At 37.6% G+C, this 26591-nt stretch overlaps 1 protein-coding gene across 9 annotated transcripts in view; it reads left to right on the plus strand.

Annotated features, from left to right (window-relative positions):
- The window catches only part of ARMC3 (armadillo repeat containing 3), a 273044-nt gene that overhangs the window by 200318 nt on the left and 46135 nt on the right, over window positions 1–26591 (plus strand). For all 9 annotated transcript variants that reach the window (XM_063611069.1, XM_055296756.2, XM_055296749.2 and 6 more), the window contains 3 exons: window positions 1462–1645; window positions 14382–14534; window positions 14636–14741. In XM_063611069.1, coding sequence (XP_063467139.1) covers window positions 1462–1645; window positions 14382–14534; window positions 14636–14741 — 443 coding nt within the window. The remainder of the gene's footprint in view (window positions 1–1461; window positions 1646–14381; window positions 14535–14635; window positions 14742–26591) is intronic.

Consider the following 26591-nt stretch of genomic DNA (forward strand, 5'->3'; position numbering starts at 1 on the left):
ATGGGGGAACTGACCCCATGATCCAATCACCCCCCATCAAGTCCCTCCCTTGACACATGGGGATTATGTTACTTAATTTGCCTAGAGATCACAATTTGAGATATTTGGGTGAGGACACAGAGCCAAACCTTATCAATGGATGTGTATCGGGGAGCAGGGGTGGGTAGTTGCTTTAAGGAATTGGCTCATGTTATTTTGGAGGCTTGGCAAGTCCAAAATCCACAGGTTAGACCAGTAGGCTGAAGACCCAGAGAAATGTTGTAATTCGAGTCCAGGGGTGCTGTACTGGCAGGATTCTCTCTGTGGCTAGATAGATCCGTCTTGTTCTATTAAGGCCTTCAACTGATTAGATGAGGTCCACCCATATCATGGAGGGTAATCTGCTTTACTCAAAGTCTGTTTTAAACATTAATCTCATGTAAAAAGTACTTTCACAGGAACATCTAGAATAGTATTTGGCCAAATATCTGGGTACTGTGGCCTAGATAAAAATTCATCACAAGTTTTCTCCTTGTCAATTTGGTACCCATATACCTCTTAAATCATAATCTTCAGACAATAATGAGATCATACTTTTACCTTACATGATACAACTATCCTATATACAACCAAATATTTCCCAATGCTTACCCCAGAAGAGGATGCAAAATCCTTGGGTGATGTTTACCCTTCCTGGACCCACAAATCCTGGCTATGGGAGAAACGGCACCATATGGTAGACACTGATTGAGAGCATATACAGCATTCTGGAAAACCTTGCCCAAGCCCTGCAAGGTATTGCCACCTAGCTGGTGCTGTAACTGAGTCTTCAAAAGGCCATTCTATCAAGCCAGCTGCTTCAGGATGGTGGACAACATGGTAAAACCAGTGAATTCCATGAATATTGGCCACAATGTATTTGCTGTGAAAGTGAGTTCCTTCCCTTCATGATGGTGGATTATCCTTTCTGAGCATGTCTCACTTTTGGGATTTCCCCTTTACATTTCTAGCTATTTAGGTAAAACTGCAGTTTTCCATGGCTATGGGGATTCAGTAGATTTCCTCAGGCAAGACGGCCACACACTCGCAATACTTCTCTTATAGTCACAAATTATTTTAAAGTATATATTTCCATCAGCTTCTGTCTTGCTTTTTCAAAAAATGTTTTCTCCAGATTTCAAAATTGTTTTTTGTGGAAGACTCTATGAGCAACTTCATTGACTACCATTTCTGGAAGTTTCCTCCCTAGCATTACTTTTTATCTATAAAACATTTTGGAGTAAGGGAAAGGAGAAAAGACAGGGCACATGGCCAAGAAGAATGATGTTACATTGATAAGCAGAACTCCTGTTCCCTGGGGCCTCTGTCACAATAAAAATCATTACTTTGTGTTCTGACTGACTTTATTTCCTCTTGCAGTCAAATTTGGGAAGTGTACATTTTAGTACAACTTTCTAAAGTTCTATTTGCTTTTATTGTTAGGAATTGAATGACCTTCATATAGAAGCACTTGCAGTGATAGCCAATTGCCTTGAAGACATGGATACCATGGTGCAGATTCAGCAGACAGGGGGACTTAAAAAGCTCCTGTCATTTGCAGAAAACTCTACAATTCCTGATATTCAGAAGAATGCAGCAAAAGCCATTACTAAAGCAGCTTATGATCGTATGTCTCATTTTATTTTTTTTTTTTATTTTGAGATAGGATCTCGCTCTATTTCTCAGGCTGGAGTGCTGTGGCGTGATCACAGCTCACTGCAGCCTCAACCTCCCCAGGTTACAAGTGATTCTCCCACCTCAGCCTTCCTAGTAGCTGGGACTACAGGCATGCACCACCATGCCTGGCTAATTTTTGTATCTTTTGTAGAGACAAGGTTTTGCTATGTTGCCCAGGCTAGTCTAGAACTCCTGGGCTCAAGCGATCTGCCCACTTTGACTGAGTTACAGGCATGAGCCACTGCACCCTGCCATGTCTTATTTTATATAAACAAAACATATATAATCCTCTTGTCTCAATTTTTATTAGTACTAACCAACACTAGAGTATTTGTCTGCTTTTAAAAAACCATTTGAGAATAGTGCTATATTTACTACTTAAGTCCAAACTCATCTTACTTCCAATGAGTTAGAGATTTGTCAGGGATATGAGGAACTCAATATGATTTTATTATCCTATTTTTCAAAATACAATTCATTTCTATATTAAGTTTTAAGCCTTTGTTTCGCTTGAATTTGGAATTATATAGAATGTATGCATTGTTTGTGAACCTGAAAGCATTGAAGAAATCCACATTCACAATATCTATAAAGTAATTTTCAAGTTTCAGCTGGAGTCTAGTAGCACCATGTTACATAGCTGTGAAAAATATGCTCATACTATATACATAATACAATTTGCATTTCAGTGACAAGTTATGTTTACATAAATCTGTAAAATATGAGAGATTAATTACAGCACAAGCACAGATGAAATTATAGTTTTAATTTATGTATATTTGGAGTCTTTTATCTAATAAAAGATGTGATCTTATTTTTCCCCTTCTGCACCACTACTTTTATAAATGTTGACAGCGTTGACTATTTTAAGTGATTTATATTCTAAACATATATACTCACATCTGTATATCTATATGTATACTATGGGAAACACTCCATTTTCAGCACACACTGGATTTCTTCAGGACAAAGCTTTAATGCAGTAAGCAAGATTTCACCATCCAGTATTTAGTGTGCATAGAGGGGCCTCATGAGTTATATTATAAATGCCTATTTGAGAGACTGGTTGTGAAATCAAGGTTTTTTAATACTGGCAAAAGTTGGTTTACCCAGTATTATATCAAGTGGAACTTAGACATTATTATAGCTGATCAGTTCTCTCTTCCTTCTATTCTAGTCCTTCTTAGCTAATTGAGACCCAAAGAGAAGTAAAATGGGGAGACATGGACAATGTCAAACCTAAAATGTTTGCATATCTCGGCATCTCTTTGGAGAGTATTTATATGTATCAAATGTGGCTGGGTCATTCTAAGTCTGTTCTCACTCATTTTGAGGTGGTGAGTTTGATGATGCCTACCCATCATGTGCCATAGTACTGGAAAGTATGCTGCACAGAATTCCTGGTACTAGAGTTTTAGTACTAGTTCCACTACTAGCATTGTAATGACCTACTTAAGTGATTCTGAGTGAACTATAACTTCTCCAGAACAATGTATGTATTCATTTACTCATGATTTCTTATTGAGTTCTCACCCAGAATAGGAAAGTAAACAGGCACTCACAATGCAGTGTTCAAAGTGATTAATGATGGAAACACAGGATCACCCAGGAAGGTTCCCAGCACAGACCTGGATCAGAAAAATATTCCTGAAATCAGTGATTCACAAACTAGGACCTAGAGTAAATAAGATAAATTGTCCGATCAAAGAAGGTTCAGATGGGATGGAGGAGGAGAAGTGGTTTTGAGAAGGAACAGTGTGTATAAAAGCCAGAGGAGGGATAACATGGTAAGTTCCAGAACTGAAAGTTTTCAGAATGGCTAATGACCAGAAAGCCACAGAACACTGAGCGCTCAGGCTATGGACGTGGTGAGGAGCCCAGTGCTCATGGACATTGTAAGCCCAGTTAAGGATTTTGGACTTTATTTTAATGACAACAAAGAGCCACTGAAGTTACTCAGAAGGGAGGGAACATCACGGATTTTCACTTGTTAAAGAGAACTTGTGTTGCAAAGTAGAGAAGAGATTGGAAATGTTTAGGACCAGACACAGAAGACCAAAAGGGGGTTGCTGTAGTAATCTAGGTGAGATGTGAAGGTGCCCTGAAAAAGAGATGTGGTGTTCGGGACTGGCTCAAGGCACTTTGCAAGGAGAACCACCAGCACATGTGTAAGTATTTTTGAATGACTATGTTGGTTGAAAGAGGAGGAAGGCGATACCAAGGATGAGGCCAGGTTTCTGGCTTGGACAGCTGGAAGTAAAATAGTGCCACTCACAGAAATGGAGAACTCAAGAAGGGGAGCGGTTTCGCTTGAAGAAAAGGAATCAATCCTATTCTTGCTTTTTAAATTGTGGTGAAATACAAATACTATGAAATTTACCGTCTTCATCACTTTTAAGTGTACATTTCAGTGGCATTAAATGTATTCACATTTTTGTGGTGCTGTCCATCCACAGAAATCTTTTCATTTAGCAAAACTAAAAGTATACCAGTTAAACAATAATTCCCACTCCTTCCTCAAACTCCTGGCAACCACTATTCTTTGTCTCTATGAATTTGATGACTCTAGATCCCTCATATATATGGAATCATACAGCATTTATCCTTTTGCAAATGCATAGCACGTGGCATGATGTCCTTAAGTTTCATTGATGTTGTAGCATGTGTCACAATTTCCTCCCTTCTTAAGGCCAAAGAATATTCCATTGTCTGTACAGACCACATTTTGTTTATCCTTTCAACCATGGACAGACAGTTGGTTGCATCTGCCTTTTGGTTAATGTGAATAATGTTGCTAAGAATGTGGGTATACAGATGTCTGAGTCCCTGATCTCAATTATTTTGGATATATACCTAGAAGTGGAGTTACTGAATCATATGGTAATTATATTTTTAGTTTAGTTTTTTTTTTTTTTTTTTTTTTGATACAGTCTCACTCCATCACCCAGGCTGGAGTGCAGTGGTGCGATCTCAGCTCACTGCAACCTCCACCTCCTGGCTTCAAGCGATTCTCCTGCTCAGCCTCCTGAGTAGCTGAGACTACAGGCACGCACCACCACACCCAGCTAATTTTTGTATTTGTAGTAGAGACACGGTTTCGCCATGTTAGCCAAGCTGGTCTCGAACTCCTGACCTCAGGCAATCTTCCCAACTCAGCCTCTCAAAGTGCTGGGATTACAGGTGTGAGCCACCATGCCCGTCCTCTATTTTTAATTTTTTTGAGAAACTGTCATATTGTTTTCTGTAGCAGCTGTACCATTTTACATTCCCATAACCAATGCACAAGAGTTCCAATTTCTCCACATCCTGGCCCACACTTGTTATTTTCTGTTTGTTGATAGTAGCCATCCTAATGGGTGTGAGGTGCTATCTCATTGTGCTTTTTATTTGCATGCCTTAATGATTAGCAACTTCGAGCATCTTTATCGTGTATTTATTGGCTACTTGCATGTCTTCTTTGGAGACATCTATTCAAGTCCTTCTCCCATTTTTTGATTGGGTTGTTTTCTTGATGCTGAGTTACAGAAGTTCTTTATATATTATGGATATTAACCCCTTATCAGATATTATTTGAAAATAGTTTCTCCCATTCTGTGGGTTGCCTTTTTACTCTGTTGATTGTGTGCTTTGATGCACAAAAGTTTTAAATTGTGGTGTATTCCAATTTATCTATTTTGTTGGCTATGCTGTTTGCTGTTGGTGTCATATCCAATAACTCATTACCAAATATCAAAGCTTTTGCCCTGTTTTCTTCTAGGAGTTTTGTAGCTGTAGCTCTTACATGTAGGTCTTGATCCATTTTGAGTTTATTTTTTATATAGGGTATAAAATTATGGTCCCAGTTAATTCTTTTTCATGTAGACATAAATTTTTCCTAGCATCTTTTGTTGAAATTGGTTATTTGTAATAGAAAGGAATTCAAGCAGATAGTCTTTAAATCCTTTCTGGCACTTAATGTTTTCTGATTCTACTTCCTTTTGTTAGTTCTAAAATAACTTCATTCTAGTTTCAAGTTGTGTCTCCTCAGTCTTTATGTTAGAATCTAATGACTAACTGTATTTACTTCATATATGTCATCTGTGATTGTATTATGTTCCCTTCAAACATCACTTTTTCAGACCGAAGAATTCAGATCTTTTTTAGTCTGTCTCCACACATGTCCTCAGGCCATCCTGGGATCATTCTCTTACCTCTTCAGGACTTCCTCTTGTATATTATACCCTCCTTGAAATGTGTTGATAAGTATTATGAAAGCGATTTTAAAAGTATGCACCATCATTTTATATTATCTATAGATAGGTTAATTTATCATTATTTTCCATTTCAGTCTTATGCAGCAAGTATTTTAGTCTCTTAACTACATTAGCATATTGGGCCAACCCTTTCAGGGAAGGACCTGCAGGGAGCCCCCAGATCATCTTTCTCAGTCAGGACCCAGAGCTCAAAGTTCCTCATTTTAATTTGTAACATTTTGGGGCTGGGCATGGTGGCTCACACCTGTAATCCTAGCACTTTGGGAGGTTGAGATGGGACGATCACTTGACACCAGGAGTTCAAGACCAGCCTGGGCAACAGAGCAAGACCCCCCATCTCTACACAAATTTTTTTAAAAATGAGCCATGTGTAGTGTTGTGCCCCTGTAGTCCCAGCTACATGGGAGAATGAGGAAGGAAGATCACTTGAGCCCAGGAGTTTGAGGCTGCGGTGAGATGTGATCATCCCACTGCACTCCAGCCTGGGTAACTGAGCAAGACCCTTAATAATAATAATAATAATAATAATAAATCCTAACATTTTTGATTTATAGTTAAAAATGCAAACTTGCTTTGGACTAGATTGCATATTCTTTGAGGCCTGGTATAGGATCCATTTGTACAAGTGTTCCATTAAATCTTGGAAAGGCAGCCTCTGCTTACCATTTAAATAAACGTTTATCATATACATGCTACATGCAAAGTATTGTTCCAGGAGATAAACAATGGATGGAATGAATATTTTCTTAATAGACAAAAAGATATATTTCCTGTAGAATGCAGAGTTTAATTATCTTTTAGTTCAATTTTATAAATTATATTGGATAGTTTTATCCTTATTCTTTTTTTAGCTATATGATCTGTCACAGATGAAGAGTAGTATGTTAGAAGTTTCCCAGTATATTATTTTTATTTTCTCTTGTCTTTTTTTTTTTTTTTTTTTTGAGACAGAGTCTCACTCTGTCACCCAGGCTGGACTACAGGTGCCTACCACCAGGCCAGGCTAATTTTTTTGTATTTTTAGTAAAGACGGGGTTTCACCATGTTAGCCAGGACGGTCTTGATCTCCTGACCTCGTTCGTGATCCACCCGCCTCGGCCTCCCAAAGTGCTGGGGTTACAGGCATAAGCCACCGTGGTCGGCCTTTCTAATTTTATATTAAGTGACTTTGCTTTATGTTTTGTATCCACTACTGATTTTTTTAATCTCACTTTTATTGCTCTTTAGCTTTTGATTCTAATTTGATATTAAGATTACCATGTATTATCAAACATGGTCTTGGCAGAAAAAGAATTCTGGACACTTCTGATGGTTTTAAAAGAGACAAATGAAGGAACTACTTTCAGAAGTATAATTAGGGTTAAGGGAATAAGCAAGAGATGATGAGGTCCCCAGAGATTAGCAATATTGGGGAAACCTTCACTACCACTAGGTCCAAAAGGCAAGGCAAATAAATATTGTTAGATTTATTTTTATAGCTACAATATTCACCCTTATTTCTGACATCATGTTTTATGTTTTCTGTTTATTTTTCTATGCTGTTCATTTCTTTGTATAGATTTTAAAAACTTTTATGAACAGTTATTTTAAAGATAAAGTTACTATAGTTATTTTAGATATTTAGCAATTTTGCTTCCACAATTCTTTCCCTTTCTGATGTTTCTAAGATTAATAATAGGTTATAGATTCCCCTCTCTAAAATCTGTTTTTGTTTTGTTTTGAGACTGAGTCTCGCTCTGTTGCCCAGGCTGGAGTGCAGTGGAGTGATCTCAGGCCACTGCAACCTCCGGCTCCTAGGTCCAAGTGATTCTCTTGCCCCAGCCTCCCGAGTAGTTGGGATTATAGGTGCATGCCATCATGCTCATCTAATTTTTGTATTTTTAGTTGAGACAGGGTTTCACCATGTTGGACAGGCTGGTCTTGAATCCCTGACCTCAAGTGATCCACCAGCCTCAGCCTCCCAAAGTGCTGGGATTACAGGCATGAGCCACCACACCTGGCCAAAGACTCTCTTTTTTAAGAATCACTTTGTCATTACATTCAATTTTAACCACATTTGTCATTTAGAGTTAGATACATATTGAATCTGTTTCAGTGTGTGCTGTCAGTTTCTCATAATAAAGCTTACCTGTCCTTATGATTTTATTTGATTCATTTCTTAAATTAACCAGAGTATATTTTTCAGTTAAAATTTCTTTAAGGTTTATCCAATAGTGATACGCTTTGAGATCTTACCTTACCTTTGCATAGGTTTTTTGCCTTCAAACATGTATTTCAATTTAACTGGGTTTGGAATTGTTGCATCATAATATTTCTCCTTAAATATCTATGGAAGTGATGCCAGGCATGGTGGCTCACGCCTGTAATCCCAGCACTTTGGGAAGCTGAGGCAGGCAGATCACCTGAGGTCAAGAATTTGAGGCCAGCCTGGCCAACATGGTGAAACCCCATCTCTACTAAAAATACAAAAAAAATTAGCCAGGTGTAGTGGTACATGCCTGTAATCCCAGCTACTCGGGAGGCTGAGGCAGGAGAATCGCTTGAACCTGGGAGGCAGAGGTTGCAGTGAGCCAAGATCACAACATCACACTCCAGCCTGGGCAACAACAGCAAAAGTCCATCTCAAAAAAACAAAAACGAAAAACATATCCATGAAGCTTGCTTTTGTAGTGTTCAAGCCTGATTTCCATTATTTTGCATATATGATTTTTTTCCTGTATTAAGGTAGAATTTTTTATCCCGAGTTTGAAAATTTTGCCAAAATATGTCGGAGTCCCCCTCTCCACTGTCTCTACTACACAGGCAAGCCTTTGATCTTCAGAGTCATGATTTTTTCCCCTAATTCAGGAAGCTAGTTTTTTCCACTATACTTTGGATTCTTGTTTTTGTTTCACTTAATCTTTTCTCCTCATGAATACTTATTTTTAGACCATCTCTGTTCTCCTTTCTATGCAGTGTTTCATAATTTTGGTTTTTAATGCTCATCATGGAATGCAGAGGACTCTGCCTGGGCCTAGTCTTAATGAATAGATGAAGCCTACACGGTGCCCTTTGCCTGTTTTCCCATCAGTTGAGAGGGCAATGGACTCCTTTAGCCCAATTGTGGATGACGAGGAGATTTTCCCATAATGCAGTATTGCAAGGCCAGAGTTCTCTCTTCTCCCGATCCTACTGGTTTATATAAGAGGAAGGTGATATAAGTTCAGAGCTTTCTAAGAGGCCCTTCATTGTCTGTGGCCTGGGTGACTTGTGGAAATTTGTTTCTTCCTCTCTTCTCCTTGCCTCTTTCCCCAGGGTCCTCTTTTTCTCCTTTTCTTATCAACCTCTCTGACAGATCAGTCCATTTTAAATAGCCCCATCTCCTCAGCTCATCTCCATCATTTCACCTGCTGCACCTGACTTCTGTTTTCACTATTCTGCCAAAATGGTCCTTGTAGAATTTGACATTGACGTCTCAAATCCCAAATCCTGCAGAGGCATTTTCAGTCCTTTTTAACTTGACCTCTGGGTGGGAATCCACACTGTTGATTGCCCTCTCCTCCTGTAAACTCTTTTATCCCATCGTTTCCAAAACACTCCTCTCTCCTGATTGTTCTCCAAATTACCAGACCAGCCTTCACCTTTACCACTTTCCTCAGCTTATTTCAACACCAAACTTGCCTTCTGTTTTATGTCTTGTTCTCTTGAAAATCTCCCTGAGCACTCTCACTTATGACTAATGTTTCAGCTGCCTCCTTATTTGCTTATGAATCCCAAATCTGTTTCTAATTCTGACCTGTCTTCTGAATTCCTGCCTGTATTTCTGACAGCTTCCAAGCACATCCAACTATACTGCCCACACTCCACTTTGGGGAGTGTTAAGTTTCTTTGACAATCTGAACAAAGAGTAACCTTCCGAAAATGTACAAATACACTACGTTCTGCATATAATTGCAGGGAGTTCACGGACTGCCTGAAGCCCACCTGTCTTCTAAATCCACGGACCCCAGGTTAATAACTCTTGAGCTAGAATAAGCAGGACCAAATCCAGATAGCCCCACTTGGCATTAGAGGTTGTTCTACTTTATACAAGCACATGGCCACTGGTTATCAATTTGTTCTTCCTCAGATACTCTCCCTTGTGGTCTGGATTGTATAACTTTGTTAGACCATAATTTTATACTCATTTGCTCTGGTTTGGGCCTTTTGTCTGGATTCTGGTTTGGGAAATGCTGTTTTGATCTATTGGTATCCATGTTCTTCAAATGGCTAGATTTAGAGGAAATATCAAATTTTCTAATTCTGTTAATTTTCAAGGTGTCAATAAAATGACTGGTTTCTCTTTCTGTCCTTAAGAAATTAGAAAACCTGCTTCCTCGTGCTTTAACCTAGTATAGCCCACTCTGCTCTACATCTGCTACCAGTTTTCTCACACCAGACCCTCACCTGTTCCCACTATGGTAGATTAAAGCAACAACCTGTGCATGAACTAAAGTAACCCGACCCTCATTAGAATACCAAGCAAGCACAGCACAAAAGTTAACTTCCTTTGCTGAGCAGAACCTCATTTCCCAGATCTACCTTAACATCATTCAACCAACTGCCCATCTGTATTACAGTCGGGCTCCTTCACCATGGTCTTGCAGGTTTCCTCTATTACTGTGAAAACTTCCATTTTATAATTCAACTTATTCAACTGGTAATCTTCCTCTATCCCTTCTGACATAGCCTCCTTCCTTCTTAAATTGTTTTCATCCTTGGCAACTCTACAAAAACTGAAAAAGTATGCCAGGTGGATCTTCAAATTCAGTGAATGCAGAGGTGGTTTAATTTTCTTATAGCCTGGGAGATATCTGGTCTGAAAGCTTGATTCTTGGAACCTCTAGAAAGATAGATGATTCCACGAAGATTCAAACTTTCTCTCTGTTCACATATCCCAATAAATTATTATGAGTGAACGCTCTTCTGATTGGAAGTGCAGGGCTTTGAGAAAATCTCTCCATTCCAGAAGCAGGATTTCCCCTAAGGACTCTGATCTGCCTTAGCCATGACATTTTTGGGCAGTACTGCCCACTTCTGACCAGAACACAATATTAGGGCAGAACCAACATCTTTGAGGCCAGTGCTAGAAGATAGGTTAAATCTTTGTCATTACCTAATTATTCTCCTCTATTTTGGTTGATTTATTTACCTCTTAACTCTTATTATCCGGCCAGATCTACCATATCCACCTCTTCCTCCTGCCTGGATTCTAGATTCTGCCTTCTTTTCAGGTCCTACCTGTATTTCTTGTTGTATTAGTCTGTTCTCACACTGCTATGAAGAAATACTTGAGACTGGGTAATTTATAAAGGAAAAAGGTTTAATTGACTCACAGTTCTGCCGGGCTGCTGAAGGCCTCAGGAAACTTAGAATCATGGCAGTAAGCACCTCTTTGCAGGGTGGCAGGAGAGAGAATGAATACCCAGCAAAGGGGAGGGGCCCCTGATAAAACCATCAGATCTCGTGAGAGCTAACTCACTATCAGGAGAACAGGATCGGGGAAACTGGCCCTGTGATTCAATTATTGCCACCTGTTCCTCCCACAACATGAGGGGATTATGAGAACTGCAATTCAAGATGAGATTTGTTTGGGGACACAGCCAAACCATATCATTTGTCTACTTTGTATATCAACTCTTGCCTGCCTTGACCTCTATCTGCCAGACCCAGCCAGCTTAATCAGACATGTCTTATTTTATATTAGTTACAGTGGCAAACTCTTAAAAACTTAACAATGAATAAGAAAGCTATATCCTAATATTCCTGTATTGAAAGCATATAATCATGAAGAAGTTTAAAAAATTCCCACAGTTAGAAAACTCCATTTATAAGTAGATTTTGACAAATATTGCTCCTTACGCTGTTATTATACAATGTAACTATCAATAACAATTTATACACTTATTTTTACTTTCCATCATCATAAGAATATTTTTTTAGACAAGGTCATGCATTGTCATTGTATGTCAGAAACACAGTCGAAACATCCAAACTCATAAACACACTTTCTTTAAGTGTTCTTTGTTGAGTAAACTTTTAACATGCATCTCAACTGTGGAAAGCCCAAATCAATATGCCTTTGACCTGGTACCAGTAGGAGGAAGGTGTTAATTACCGTGTTCCCATGAGGTTTATGAACTGGCATTAACATCTCAGCAGGAGCAAAAGTGGCACAATAGCAACTTCTGAGAATGGATGAAGGAAAGCATCATTACATACCGATTTGTTTCCAGTTAAGAAAACGTCATGCGTTTTATTTTAGGGATACTAAACAAATGTTATTTTTAAAGGACATTATGCTATTAGTAGCATAACTATCTTGCCATCTTTATGATCTGTGTAATTAAAACATAAATACTCCTTGGTGTAGCAATTCAAGGAAAGTATTTGGTTAATATGTTAATTCATCTTTTAACTCTATTATAGCCACGCTGCAGTCAGCACTTTTAAGTTTTAGTGAACACAGCTGCATTTTGAGAACACTCCCAGCAAGGTTGAGAAACTAATCGCCCTCAGTATCTATTTAAATTATTTAAAAAAATCTTTTCAATAATTGTAAATATACTGTTTTCTGAATGCAACAACTACACACTCCAAAGTTCGTTTTTTCAAATTAATCATTTTGGCCAATTTTCCTGATAGAATCCATGCTAAGAGGGTTCTGTTTAGAAAATTTGGTTTGGAGCCATCAGGGAAATCTTAATGAGAAATCTAAGCATTTTAGGTCAGAGACTCTGGAAAAGTTTTGGAAATTACTTATTCAGTGAAAAATAATAAGAACTGTGTATATTTAAAACATTTTCGGAGCCACATACTTTAGAGTTAAGTATTAACTGAAGCTTTTTTATGAAAAAAAGTTATGGCCTGCCTGAATTCTAATGGCAAATGAAAGGAACAAGAGATTAAAATGATAGGATTACAGGACATGGTTCATGATTGGTTTAAAATGAATGAGCAGGAGCGTTAATAACTTAGCCTGTGCCAGTTGTGGCCAGATTGTTTAATATATATCTGTGTATCAGGTGAACAAAGGCCAAAAGTATTTGCAAATATGGTGCCATTTAAACGTGATACTGCTTCTCCGAAAAAGGACAATTTTTTTTGAGTCATCATTGAAGGAAGGGAGAAATCATAACTTTACAATGGAAACCTAGCTGATGTTAATTTCTGAAAATATTTCTAAAAAAAAAACCAAGTTAATTAACATACATATAAGTAATGAACTAGTTCCACATGTAAATATTGTACTCTAAATTAATATCAGCATTTTTTTGCAAAAATTCTTATTCTAATAGAATATTCTTCTCTTATATATCGTAAGAGTGCATATCACACATTCTTCCATTTCAATCACAAAAATAGAATTTATAAAGGTTAATTTTACAAACTTTACAAAGGGTATTAATAAATGATCAAATCTATGATGATTTTTTGAAGGAACCAAATTATTTAGCAAGGAATTATTTGTAGGTTGTTTCTTTTTATACTAGTCTCTGGTACATCTTTATTTCATCAAAACAGTTTGATTTAATATATTTTTTCTAGAACATACTTTAATAAAGAGGAACTTCTTTAGAATTAGTTAGAACATAAAAAAATTAGAATAGAACACAAAACAAAAAATTATTTTAATGTTCTCATTTAGCTTAATGCAGTATTTACGTTAGTATAGTAATGAGATTGTCATTTATAAAAATATCAAACAAAGCCAAGAGAAAACAATGTTTTGGGAACAAAAGAACATTAAAAATACTTTGGTTTCAAACTTAGTGTTTTAAATGGGATGAATATAATGGTATGTACTTAGACCTCACTTTAAATAATTATTTTAATTTTTGCTACTTAAGTATGTATTGTCATTTGAGACAAAAATGATGATTATATTTTGATATAAAACTATAAATTTCTTAAGACTCGGGATCATACTTTACAACTATTTTTACTTTCTCCTCTCCTCTGCTCTTCTCCTGAAGGTCATAAGCATCTAGCTCACCAGTTTGCACATCTTAGGCATTCTTCCAAGATTGGGCTTTATATTCAAAAGAACCATCAAATAAACTGGATTGTGTCCTTAGTGAACAAATAGCCTGTGAACACTGAGTACCAGGTCAGGTGCATGACTCGTGTTAAATCAGTGCTTACTAAATCCAAAAACTTGCCTTTTTCCTATTATAGACTTTCCTTGGCCATAATATTGATCTCATACAAGGGAATAGGAAAAAACATCCATGATTCATTTTGCATAATTACTGTATTCTAAAGTTAAATAGTTGTAGATTTTGTCTAGTTTAGACTCTGGTACTAAAACTACCAAATGGTTTGAATTCCTATTAGACTTTGGATGGGAAAGTAATAATACTTAGCAGTTTTTGCATTAAAATTTTGAATTTTTTTCCCTTTGGTGTGTGAAAGCTGAAAATAGAAAACTTTTTCAAGAACAAGAGGTTGAAAAGTGCCTTGTAGCCCTTTTGGGTTCTGAAAATGATGGAACGAAAATTGCTGCTTCCCAAGCTATTTCAGCAATGTGTGAGAATTCAGGCAGCAAAGATTTTTTCAATAATCAGGGTAAGCCAACTGGAAACAACTCTTTTGAGCATTTTTAGGTTACCATATTTTAGTGCACATGGGCATTTTAAAAGTCACATTTTTACCTTCTCTTTCTGTAGGGATTCCACAGTTAATTCAGTTGCTAAAAAGTGACAATGAAGAGGTATGGGAAGCGGCAGCTCTGGCCCTGGCAAACCTAACCACTTGCAATCCTGCTAATGCAAAGTAAGTTCAGAGCTCCTCACCCAGCACTGACTTGTGGGACAATTCACAGTCCAAGATGTTCTCGTGTTAGTATATTGACTTTCACGATAGTCTATGAATTTCTTCAGATGGTCTATCTTGGGGTTATTCTTCAGAATCCCTTATGAAAATAGAATCATCAGATGGGCCTTCTTTCCAAAAATAGTACAAAATCTTAACTGTTTCTGAGTTTATTGGGAAAATGTGCAGGCCATTTGATTTCAGGGACCAGGAGGACTCTTGTAGAAGCTTCTGCAAATAAGACTGAGTAATGCTGGAAATGTTAAAGACAAGATCGGATGAGCATTTGATAAATCTGGAAAAATGCTTAAAGATCCATCTTAAAAGGGTATAAACATTAGATAACATAGAAACATTTAAAAGGTCAGTGGCTCACACCTGTAATCTCAGCACTTTGGGAGGCTGAGGCGGGCGGATCATTTGAGGTCGGGAGTTCGAGACTAGCCTGGCCAACACGGTGAAGCCCCATCTGTACTAAAAATACAAAAAATTAGCTGGGCGTGGTGGCATGCGCCTGTAATCCCAGCTAGTCAGGAGGCTGAGGCAGATGAATTGCTTGAACCTGGGAGGTGGAGGTTGCAGTGAGCTGAGATCATACCGTTGCACTCCAGCCTGGGTGCGACAGAGCGAGGCTCCACTTCAAACAAACAAACAAACAAACAAACCAAAGCATATTATGGGCAAATACTGTGAAGAAAAGTTAAGGAACAGGAATGCCTTCAGTATCCCAAGCACTCTGGTGTGTAATTTATACTCATTTAAAAAAAAAAAAAATTACCAAAATAATCTACCAGCAATTGAGGAAACTGAGACTTTTCAAGCTTACTTAATTTTCCCAGGTACACATTTTTATCAAAATAGCTGAGCTGGAAATCGATGCGGGTCTGTCAGACTCCAAAGTCTGAGTTCTTTCGTCTACAGGAGATAAGACTGCCTTATAAGACAGTAAGAATTTATTGAAGGCAACTTCCCTAAATAAAATAATTATTTGCCCTGCCTCCATCTCATTTGGTATGTTAGTTAGCTTTCATTTATTATTGCTTTGTGATATCATGGCCAAAATTACCCTTTTCTAACTTGAAATAAATCTCCCTCTGCCTCCATCACATACTAATAGTTCTTAGCCTTTCTTTCCCTTTCTATTCTGCCACACAAATTATAAGATCCTAATGGAATGACTACAGATCTAACTGCCCGATAAAAACATAAGAGGAAGGCATTAAGTGTCAAAACAAAACTGTGTTCCTTTAATAGCTACAATCTTTGACACAGTAATTTCCTAAATTAAGGGTCATCATTATCTCTATGAAAGCACGCAAATTTCTGGAATATTGAGTCCTTCTAAGTAGCAATTTGAAAATAGCATATTCAGTGGTTTTTCCAGTATGGTCGCACGGTGCAAAAAAAAAATCTTATCAGAGACACTAAACCATTTCTCTCTGCAGTCCATTTAGATTTGTATAATGATCTAGAACACTTTTAACAGGCCTCGAGAGTGTATAGGTGTCTTGATTTGATGTGAGTTTGCCTGGCTTATATTTTTTGCTTTATTTTACATAAAATCATAGAAAATTAGGATGGTAAGTAGTTCTAAAAGGGACTTCCTTCAGATTATCTCTCTCAGTTTAATTATCTATTTTACAGATTTTTGTCATCTGACTCATAGTTCCATTTTGTTACCATAGAGAGGTCAGTCAGGACTAAATGATGCCTGACTTTTCTACTACAGTCAACTTTAGTTACGTAATTTAATTTTATTCTTGGAAATTTTTAATTGCAGTTATTTCTTTAACCTATCATATACTGTCCATTCTGTTTTTTTTAAATTTTGTATTTTGTAAGGGAAATGGAACATGAGTGAAAGTGGCTTTCTGAATATTCCTTGAGATCTATATAATTTTTACTTGGGATTTTTCTGAGCTAAAAAGTATTGGAGATGAATGCTTTTAAGGAGGATATGGAATCAAATTTGACAGATTTATGCCAAATGCTGAAGACTGAAGTTGCAAAAGATTCTGGAGTCAATCAAAAGGAATGAACACGAATAAACCACATAGTCCTTCTAGAAGCTTCCTTGAGTTTAATTAGTAATGCCAAATATAACAGAAGTGACAACAAATGTGATTGGTTATTTTTAATAAAATAATTTTCTACTCAGATCGTCTTTTAAAAATTGTTAGCTTAAACTCAGCATTGGTGAGTATTTCTGGCATCACTTTTAGTAGCGGTCCATTCAATCATCTCCCCAGGAAGCATCGTGGCTTTGCTGCTGGGGTGGTTGGAATCAAGGTTTTCTAATTATTTTTCTGTCACACGTAAGTAGCATAGGAGAGAAAAGCCCAGAGTTAACTTCCTCCAGGTGCATTTGATAGATGTTTGAATATTTGATCATTGCTATCCTAATTTTTAAAAATGCACATAAGCGTTGCAAATACTAATTTTGTGTAGTTAAAATGTAACCCTTCTCCTACACGCATATCTTAATGTGCCTAAAGTGAATTTTTAAACTCTAATTCTTAAACTCAGGGCATCTTCTGGAATTGGAGGCTCATTTCATGCATTGAGTAATCGCTGGTGTTGTCATGGTAACATATAATGTTGGTGCAATTTCCTTTATGTAATAGGTTTTTGCTTGGAAAATTGTGGGTAGATCAAAATTTTCTAAATTAAATAATCAACCCAGGGAAGGAGAAATGTACTTGTGGTAATGCTTTTTGTAAAACCAACAAATGCTTTTTTTATTAAAATCTTTTCATAATCTAAAAATAGAATTTTATAATCTTTATGTAAATTAATTTATAGTCTAATGTATCTGATTTCAGATTTTCACACATCTTGCTTTCTCATAACAAAAAAAAACACTCAAATGTAATAAAATAGTATGATAATGAGCAATTTTAGTAGCAATCATAAATAAATAATCAGACCATTCATAGCCCTATGTAGAAGATTTTCAACTTTATTGAAGTAATCTGATCATCACCTTAATTGATGCCAAAAGATCTTACCTATTTGGTATTCTTTATGAATCAGGTTTCTTAGATACTCAAGTTTAGTGGATTTTTAAAAATTTACCTTTTTAATCCAAAAAAACTTTTTAAAATTTGTGATAAATTTGAATTAAAATCTTCTAAAATCCTTCCTTCTCAACCTTCTGTTTTTTTTTCAGACAGTGTGTCACTTTATTGCCCAGGCTGAAGTGCAATGGTACAATCGTAGCTCACTGCAGCCTAAACCTCCTGGGCTAAAGCGATCCTCCTGCCTCAGCCTTTCAGGTAGCTGAGATTACAGGCACGCACCATCCCACCCAGTTAATTTTTCTGTTCTTTTTTTTTTTTTTTTAGAGATGGGGTCTTACCATGTTGCCCAGGCTGGTCTCTCACACTCCTGAGCTCAAGCAATCCTCCTACCTTGGCCTCCCAAAGTGCTGGGATTACAGGTTTGAGCCTCTGCATTGAGCTCCCTCTCAGCCTTTTGAACTGATTACGCTGTTATTAAACTTTGGTGGGGAAAGTTATGGTTGCCATTTTGACTAAGTGGCTGCCATGTGACCCTCGGAGGTGTTCTCAGGGCCCCTTGGGGAAGGGGGGCTACTTGTCCCACTCACTGGGTATAAATTTGGGGGGGGCAGCTCCTTTGACCTTTGATGCATTTTGTTGATTCCTTATCAAGCTTCTGAGAGCTGTTTTTCATTTTCACTGCCATCAGTGGATCTGATTGGCAGAGCTCTAACTTCTTCCCTGCCAGAGTTTCTTTCAAATCCTTCCTTTCTGTCCATGAAAAGCTTGGATTCCAGGTAACCCAGCTTTATCAAATTTTGCATAAAAGCCATACAGGAGGGCCTGATGTCTCTTCTGTACGTACGTATTTTTTGCTTCTCAGAGGCCATTCCCCACCCCCACAGATAATTCTCATGTATGTTGTGGTTATGTGAAATTTCCAGGCATTTGAGTTATGGATACGTGGATATGGATGGTAGTTAAAAATTATTACCAAACATGAATCCTTTTACTTACAAATGGGCTAATGTTGTAGAGTAAAATAGACATAAAATATATCCTGGAAGTAAATTCCGCTTCCAGGAGTATTTTGCCTTAGGTCATTGTAGTGACATCCTCTTGCCTGGTAAACCTCTTCCCAGGCAGGCTGTGGTTCTCTCCCTCACCCCGTTTACATCTCTTTTAAATTGTCACCTTGGCGAAGCCACTTAGCATTACCACACGGCTTAAGATTGCTCTCCACACATGCATATTCTCAACGCTCCTTCCCTGCTGCCCTTTTCACACACACTTATCATTTTCTAACATAGCATGTAACTCACCTGGTACACTTATCATCATTTATTTTCTGCACCACCCACCTGCACCCCCCTCCCCACACACCAACCGCTAGCATCCATGAAGGGAGCAGCCTTCATCTATTTAATTCACTGATGCATCCCAAGCATCTAGAACAGTGTCCATCCCATAGTAGGCATTCAAAGGAAAATAGGCTAAAATAAAACCAAAAAATAGCCGGGCAAAGGTGGTTCACATCTGTAATCCCAGCACTTTGGGAGGCCAAGGCGGGTGGATTACTTGAGGTCAGGAGTTCGAGACCAGCCTGGCCAACATGGCAAAACCCCGTCTCTACTAAAAATACAAAAATTAGCCAGGCGTGGTGGTGCATACCTGTAATCCCAGCTACATGGGAGGCTGAGGCATGAGAATCACTTGAACCCTGTAGGCAGAGGTTGCAGTGAGCCGAGATCGCGCCACTTCACCCCAGCCTGGGCAACAGAGTGAGACTCCATCTCAAAAAAAAAAAGCCCAAAACAAAACAAAACAAAACAAAAAACCCAAAAGTAAAAGAAAAGTGAGGAAAACAAAGTCTATTTGACAAACAAAGTCTGTTGTCAAACAATCATTAATGGCCATTACTTAAAACAGAAAGCAATCATCAGTGTTGTTTTCTTTGTTTTTACATAACTTGGAAAATAGAAGCAACATTGGAGGCTTCCCTATAAGAGCCTTCTATTGATACTTCTAATTCTTTATTATCTACAGCATAAAGATTACTTAAAGTGGGTACAAATATGAAAAGGCAATGAATAAGAATAAAAATAACTATTTTTATAAAGGCATAGTAAAGGGGGATAAGAACAGCCAGATTCACTTATTAGCAATGAAAGAAGGAGAAAGCAAAGTAAAACTATTTTTAAGTGAATAAATAAAAGGTGAGAAGGCTAAAACAATGCCCATAGAAAGGAACAGATAAGAATGGAAACCAAGAAGCAATAATGAATTTTATAGAAAAATGTAACCCATTTAGTTGTTTGGACACATATCCTTTTTTGGTATACTGCTAATCTCTTTGACAGTTAACAATTTCTAATGCCTTTTGGAAATGAGAAAACTGTTTATTTTTGACATAGGAAATATTGTTTTCAGCTAAATTTCATGTTACATTTATCCTGTATGTTTCTATCTAATTAGTCATATCAAAGTTCCATATTATTTATGCAAGTACTGAGAGACTTATTCTCTGAGGAGCAGACCCTACATATTAAAAGAACGTTTTAAACTATTAATTTATAACATCACTGCCATCTGTTGGATCTGATCAGAATTAGAGTTTAAGTTATTCCAAGAAGAAAAAGGGTTCAGTGTTTTTCACTTCCCTTTGGCAATGCTAACTAAATTTCGCCACTGGTAAACTATAAAAAGATTAGAATAAATGTTCAGAACTAAAAAGATTAGTATAAATGTTGGCTAGATAGTTTTCAAAAGATGCAATTATCTTAGGAAATAAAATGCAATGAACAAAATAAAAATATACACAGTAAAACTACAATTATTTTAATCCCTATAGAGAAGTGAGAACTGAAGTTTTGTTACAGTAAATGCATGATCATAAGTCCCTTGTTTACACATAGATCACACTTACTCTGATTCTTCATAATTATTCCATGTCATCCCCATGAAGAACTGAGTGATTTACCTAAATCTTAGAGACCCTTTTCTTTCCATTTCTTTGCTTTTTATTTTTTATTTGTTGTACCCCTTTTGACTTTCCACGACAGCAGTGACCCAACAAAGTTCTAAATGTTAGCACATATAGTGGTGACTACAAAAATTAATCGATTGATTACTGGCCCAATGCCAACTTATACAATACCAGAGACAAAAAGCTCTTCCCCAGAAACTGCCTTGCTGTTGTGTTCCCTATGGTCAGGACCGCACAAAGGAATGATGAAATTGTAAGCAGTACACTCCAAAGGGACTCCACAAACAGATAGAACGACCCCAAATTATATGGATGTGCATTTGAGTGCTTCGGGAACCTTAGAATGTCCTCGTTACATGTGGATGACTTGTCATTTTGTATTATCAGTATTAAACATTCTCTTCACTAACATAGAAATAAAGCATTGACTAATTTTAATACTTATTAGAATTATTCATGGAGTATCATGCCTGAGAATGCCATGCAATTTGTAGAGAAAACTTTAGAACGTATGCCACATACAGAACTTCACACAGTATTTCAAGAAAAGTCAATACTTCATCTAGTGCTTCAACAAAAATCAGTGCTGCATTTACTCACAGTGACCAAAGTCCTTATCAATCATTTCAGTATTGTCAGAGAGGGGCATGATCTTAATGATTTCCTGGAATGTTAAGTTTCTCCAGCAGAAATAGGAAGCACTTTTCAAACCTTTTGAAAAATTTCTATCCCATTCAGTAAAGTTGGTGGGAAGATAATGTCTATTTATTGTTACCATTTCTTTTATTCTATTGCTTTTAGGCTAATGGTTTCTCCTTAGAATTGCCTATATTTCATGGTGGAATGAAGGCTGAGTGCAGTGACTGATGATGGTCATTTTGAAGGGGGAAAAATCTCTTAAAGTTAGCAAAATACAAACCACAAGTTTCACTTTTCCTTCTCCATCCCTGTACAGGAAGGGATGAAATGGCTAGACATGTGTCCCATCACCCTTTGAAAAATAAATGTTAACACCCTATTCTTAGAGCACACTTCTTGGCCAGTTACACAGACCCACTTACATAAAAGTAATCCTGTCATTTTGAATACTTTTTACTAAAGAAGCATTGAACATAGAGATAATCCATAGTGATTTACAAAATTAAAACGTAGTCCCATGAAAAATGCAAGTTCGTGTTGTAGACTTGATGTATAGGTTGCACTTAATATTGCTAAGGTTGTACAGCTATTGTCTGTTGCATAGGGTTTTTCATTTTCGGAGAGTTCCATTTTCTAACAGTGCAAGGAACTGCGTCTTCATACTGACCCCTAGTGGCCGTTTAGGAGGACGTTGGGGGAGGGGCAAAAAAGGTAATGGAAGGATTGTTCTGTAGTTTAATGAAACGTACGTTAATTTAATTTGAAACACTCTCCAGTGTACCTAAGATAATATTTCCAAAACATTTTTAAAAGATTCCGATCTGAAAATCATTTCAACATGGTTCTTTTAGAGATAATATTCTACTGCTAAATGTGTGTTTAACAGATGCTTCTGTTTGACTTTGTCCGCTATTAAGGTGTAGTCATTTATAAATGTTTTGACGCATTCATTGTACCGGTAGCTGGACATCTTCTGTGCTATATAACCAGATAGGATAAATGTGAAACTCTTGAACAACATAACCTAAGAAATCTCATTGCTATTATGGTTTCTCTAGAGTTGATTTTTTGCTCTTGACTTTGTATAATAGATTTTGTTTTACATTCTTATTTATATCATTTTGTTGTAAAATTCTAGATCCATTGAATTAGAATACTCACAATATGAGTATCTTGCAAGATAACTTAGCTAATTTCATAACTTTTTAGGAGGTTTTGTTTTGTATTAAGGATGACCTCTGGAAGAATGTATTTAACATGTTAATTAATACCTTAAAAGTCCTCTGGAATCAATAGATAAAATAAATGGGAAAAGTCCTCATGGTAAACCTGAGAATTATTCTTGCATTATTTCCGTCCAAGTTTACTGAGTGGATGCTTTTCTTTCTGCTCCTTAGAGCCTAGATTCCTCCCTGTCTGATGGAATCTTATTCTAAATGTTGGTTATGCTGGATTGGAAAAATCATACTGAATTTGGAAAACATAGAATGAAAAGCTGAATTTTGCAATAGAATAAGTGGATTCCCTATCCCCATTTCATGTCAGTGGATGCCCACCTGACCTTGACCAACAGTATGAATTTGATTAGCTACTGATTTTGTGAGGCCAAGTGAATCCCATAAAAAGTTCACTTAGAAAATTATCCATGCTACTTTTATGACCTACAGTGCAGAGACTGATAAATGCATAACCTCGTTTTAAAGTTGCTAGAACTCTTTCAGGTTTAATTTCCAACATTACTTATTTTCAGAGGAAATCTTTATATTATGTGATTTCCCCCTCTCTTTCAATTTGAAGCATACTTAAAACCTATATAAGGTTATTTTTACCAACCCTTGACTTTTTATGTTAATCATTTCTCTTGATTTTTCTTCACTCTGGAAATGGTCCTTTCCGCTCATTGATTACACTTGAGTGGAAAGGCTTGCGTAGGATTTCCGAGGAAACTGCCCCAGCTCTAGCCCTGCAGGTGTAGGAGATTTTGCTGTTTAGCTAAAAATTGTCTGAAAATGAAATTTTCATGCACATACACAAGTTTTACAATATGATCTTCCGTTTCCATGATCTGAAACTCTCTACCCTTGTGGCTCACTGAATGTTAAGAGGATGATGATGATGTTGTTGAAAGCTGGCAGTTATCGGCCAGGTATTGAGCTAAGTCCTTGAGTGGAATATATCATTAAATCCCAGAGCAGTCCTATGGGGGAAGGAATATTATTGTCATGCCCAATTTGCACATAAGGAAACCAAGGCCTGGTGCTTACTCACAATCACAGAGGTGGTCTGTTCTGTACGTCCCCAGGGAGCTGGTAGGAGCTGAACCTCTTACTCTCCACTCCGGCAACTTTTCTCTCATTCTTTCCTCATCAGTGCCTCCAGGACCCTTAACTTCTCCACATTTTCCCCACCAGAAATTTCCCTTGTGCTGAAATTCATGATCTCTTTGAATTCCTCCAGCACTCCTTGTACTCACTCCAGTAGGCACCTTTGGAATCATCTTTCATCACTTCCTTTCCCTTTCTCTTTGCTTCTGACCCTCCTTCCACCTTTTTCCCCGGGTTCCTTTCCCCAGTCTCCCTTCTCCCCCTCTCTGCTTCCTCTGCCTCCTCCTCTTTCTCATTTTCCATTCCCTAAGGAATGATGTCCTAAAGCAAGTAAATTCTTTTGGTTTTTGTTTTCCTGAAAATACTATACTTTTTAAAGCTTAAGAGGTTTGAAAAATGTAAAAAGTAATAAATTAAAGGTCAGAAAACCATGTGGTTTTTTTTTTCTGGTCTCTGTTGATTTACTTTTGAGCAAGTTTTAGTCTCTCTGCATCCTGTCTTTTTTGACTATGAAACAAACAAGTAACAATGAATCTACATAATCTACTGTGTTTTGTGCATGTAAGCGATTACCCCCTAACCAGTATCACAGGGAGTCTGGAATCCAGCTTCTTCCACTGGGGGCCAGATGTGATCCGTCTTTACAGCTATTATCATTTCATCCCAAAATATAGGGAACTTACCACCTTGAGTGTAGGGTTTTTTTTTGTTTTTTCTTTCTTGTTTTGTTTTGGGGTTTTTTTTGGTAATGATTCTACCATTATCTGGGTATTCTTTACCTGCTGGGCACTGTGCTAGGCTCTTGGGGTACCACAGGAAAGGAACACATCAGGCCTACATTTCAGTCAGGGAGGCCAGCAGTACACGAGTAATTTTAAAAAGGTAATTGCAGAATTGTTACAGTATAGGTAAACTTAAAACAGCACAATGCGGAGAGAGGGCCATGGCCCCGGGGTTAGGAAAGGGGCCTAGAGAATGATACAGGGCTTGTTAAGGAAGGGCTCTCTGAAGAAGTGACATCTGAGCTGCTGAGAATAAACCAGTCCTGGCAAGCGCAGGGATTTTTTTTGTTTGCTGTCGCACTAGAGCATTCAGCATCCTTATTATTTAGTTAAGAAAATCAGCAACATGTTATCTCTAATTACTTTGGGATTGTATCCCTCGTCATTGACAGATATGTAAATAGGCTGATTTTCAGGCTAAACAGAAACATTTGGTAGCGGCAAAAGTCATTTATTATGAATATCCTAACTCCTCGACCATCACTCCTATTTTATTAGGAGACAAGTCAGCCATGCAAAAGAGAGTTGTTCTTTGCTGATGGCAGGTAGTTAATTACGAGTAGGGCATTCTAGCATTTGAAACAGGAGGTAGCATGTATGGAAGTGAAGTATTGTGATTGAACAGATAGGTCAATAAAGGCTCCGTGTCACTTGGGAGGAAATTACATTTGATTTCCCCAGACTTTGATTGACTGCCTCAAAATCGGTAGCAAAAACATGCATGCTCTTTGTGGAAGTGCTGGGGTAGCACTCACTATTCTCTTTGCAGTCATGCTGTTCTCTTTGAGAAAGCATAATGTCACCGCGGCTGCAACATCAAAGTGAATTCTGAAAGTCTCAAAATGAAACCGGCTAAGGTGCATCAATACGATGTAATTAATTTGGTTTCACATATTTCCTAGCATTTTTGGGGGGGCATTTTTCTTATTTTGCTGTAGATGCAAACACATTTTTTTTTCCCTGTGGCTAGGCTTTACTTTAATTATGTTAATTTTAAAACCATCATTTTAAGCATTTGCCTACAGTTAATTGGTTCTCGCCCTTAATTGTGAAAAACTTCTTAAATAATATTTCTTTAAAAGACGAACATTCTCTTGGCTAGTTTTGTCAATCCTGGAGTTCAGCCAGAGTTTAGGGGCACATATACTAGCGTCCTGCAGCTGTGGGGCTGTGGCGGGATGATTCTTGTTCTGGACTCAGAAATTGACCATTTTAGCAAACACACTCCGCTTCTTGGATCATTACCTTTGTTGAGAGACTGGCTGGAACAAGAGTCAGGAATTCTGTTTATAGCATTCCAAATCTGGCTGTGATAACCAGGAGACCTGTTTATCATAACGGCCAGTGTTCCACCTGTCCAGACTTCCTGCAGCCAGCAAGGCTTAAAAATGCCAGCTCTGAGTCGCTGCTGCGTACACACCGCCCCTGACCACTTGCAGTGTGTCTGCCGCCAATATGTCTTCCTTGGAGTGACAAAACTCACGGAGACATATGAAAAGTCATGCTGGTGGGAATGGTTGTAATCACTGTTAACAAACAAGGTTCTTATTGCCAATATCACCATCTGTTCCATCGGGTTCCACATATTACCCTGTATGTGGGCTCTGTTAAACAGATTTCTATTCTGCCCAAGGTCACCCTTGATTCATGTTACTAGACTTTGCAGATGGGTTGAATGTGAACCTCAAATTGCAGCAAGGATTCAACTCTGAAAGGTACCAAATGGTGTCATCTGGTGCACACTCAAATAAACAGAGTCAACAATGTCTGCAAAGACAAAATAGAGACATCCCTTGATTAAAGAGATGAATATATTCCCAAGAAGTTGCCTAAAGTGCAAAATTTTAATTCTTGAATACCATCTAAAAATTACCTCACTGTATAATTGGAGAAGCATGAGGGCGGGAGGAAATGAACCAATTTCAAGAGCAGCTGTAAGTGATAAAACTGGAAATCCCAGTGTTGCTGGATCCTATCCCTTCTTGCAAACTTAAAGCTGAGCTAAGCACTTTCCCCCTCCCTCCTTCTCAATACCTGCAGCGGATTTCTGCTCACACACCTTGAGTTGATTCGAGTCAACT

Source organism: Symphalangus syndactylus, chromosome 10, assembly GCF_028878055.3.
Source record: "Symphalangus syndactylus isolate Jambi chromosome 10, NHGRI_mSymSyn1-v2.1_pri, whole genome shotgun sequence".
In the NCBI taxonomy this organism is placed as follows: domain Eukaryota; kingdom Metazoa; phylum Chordata; class Mammalia; order Primates; family Hylobatidae; genus Symphalangus; species Symphalangus syndactylus.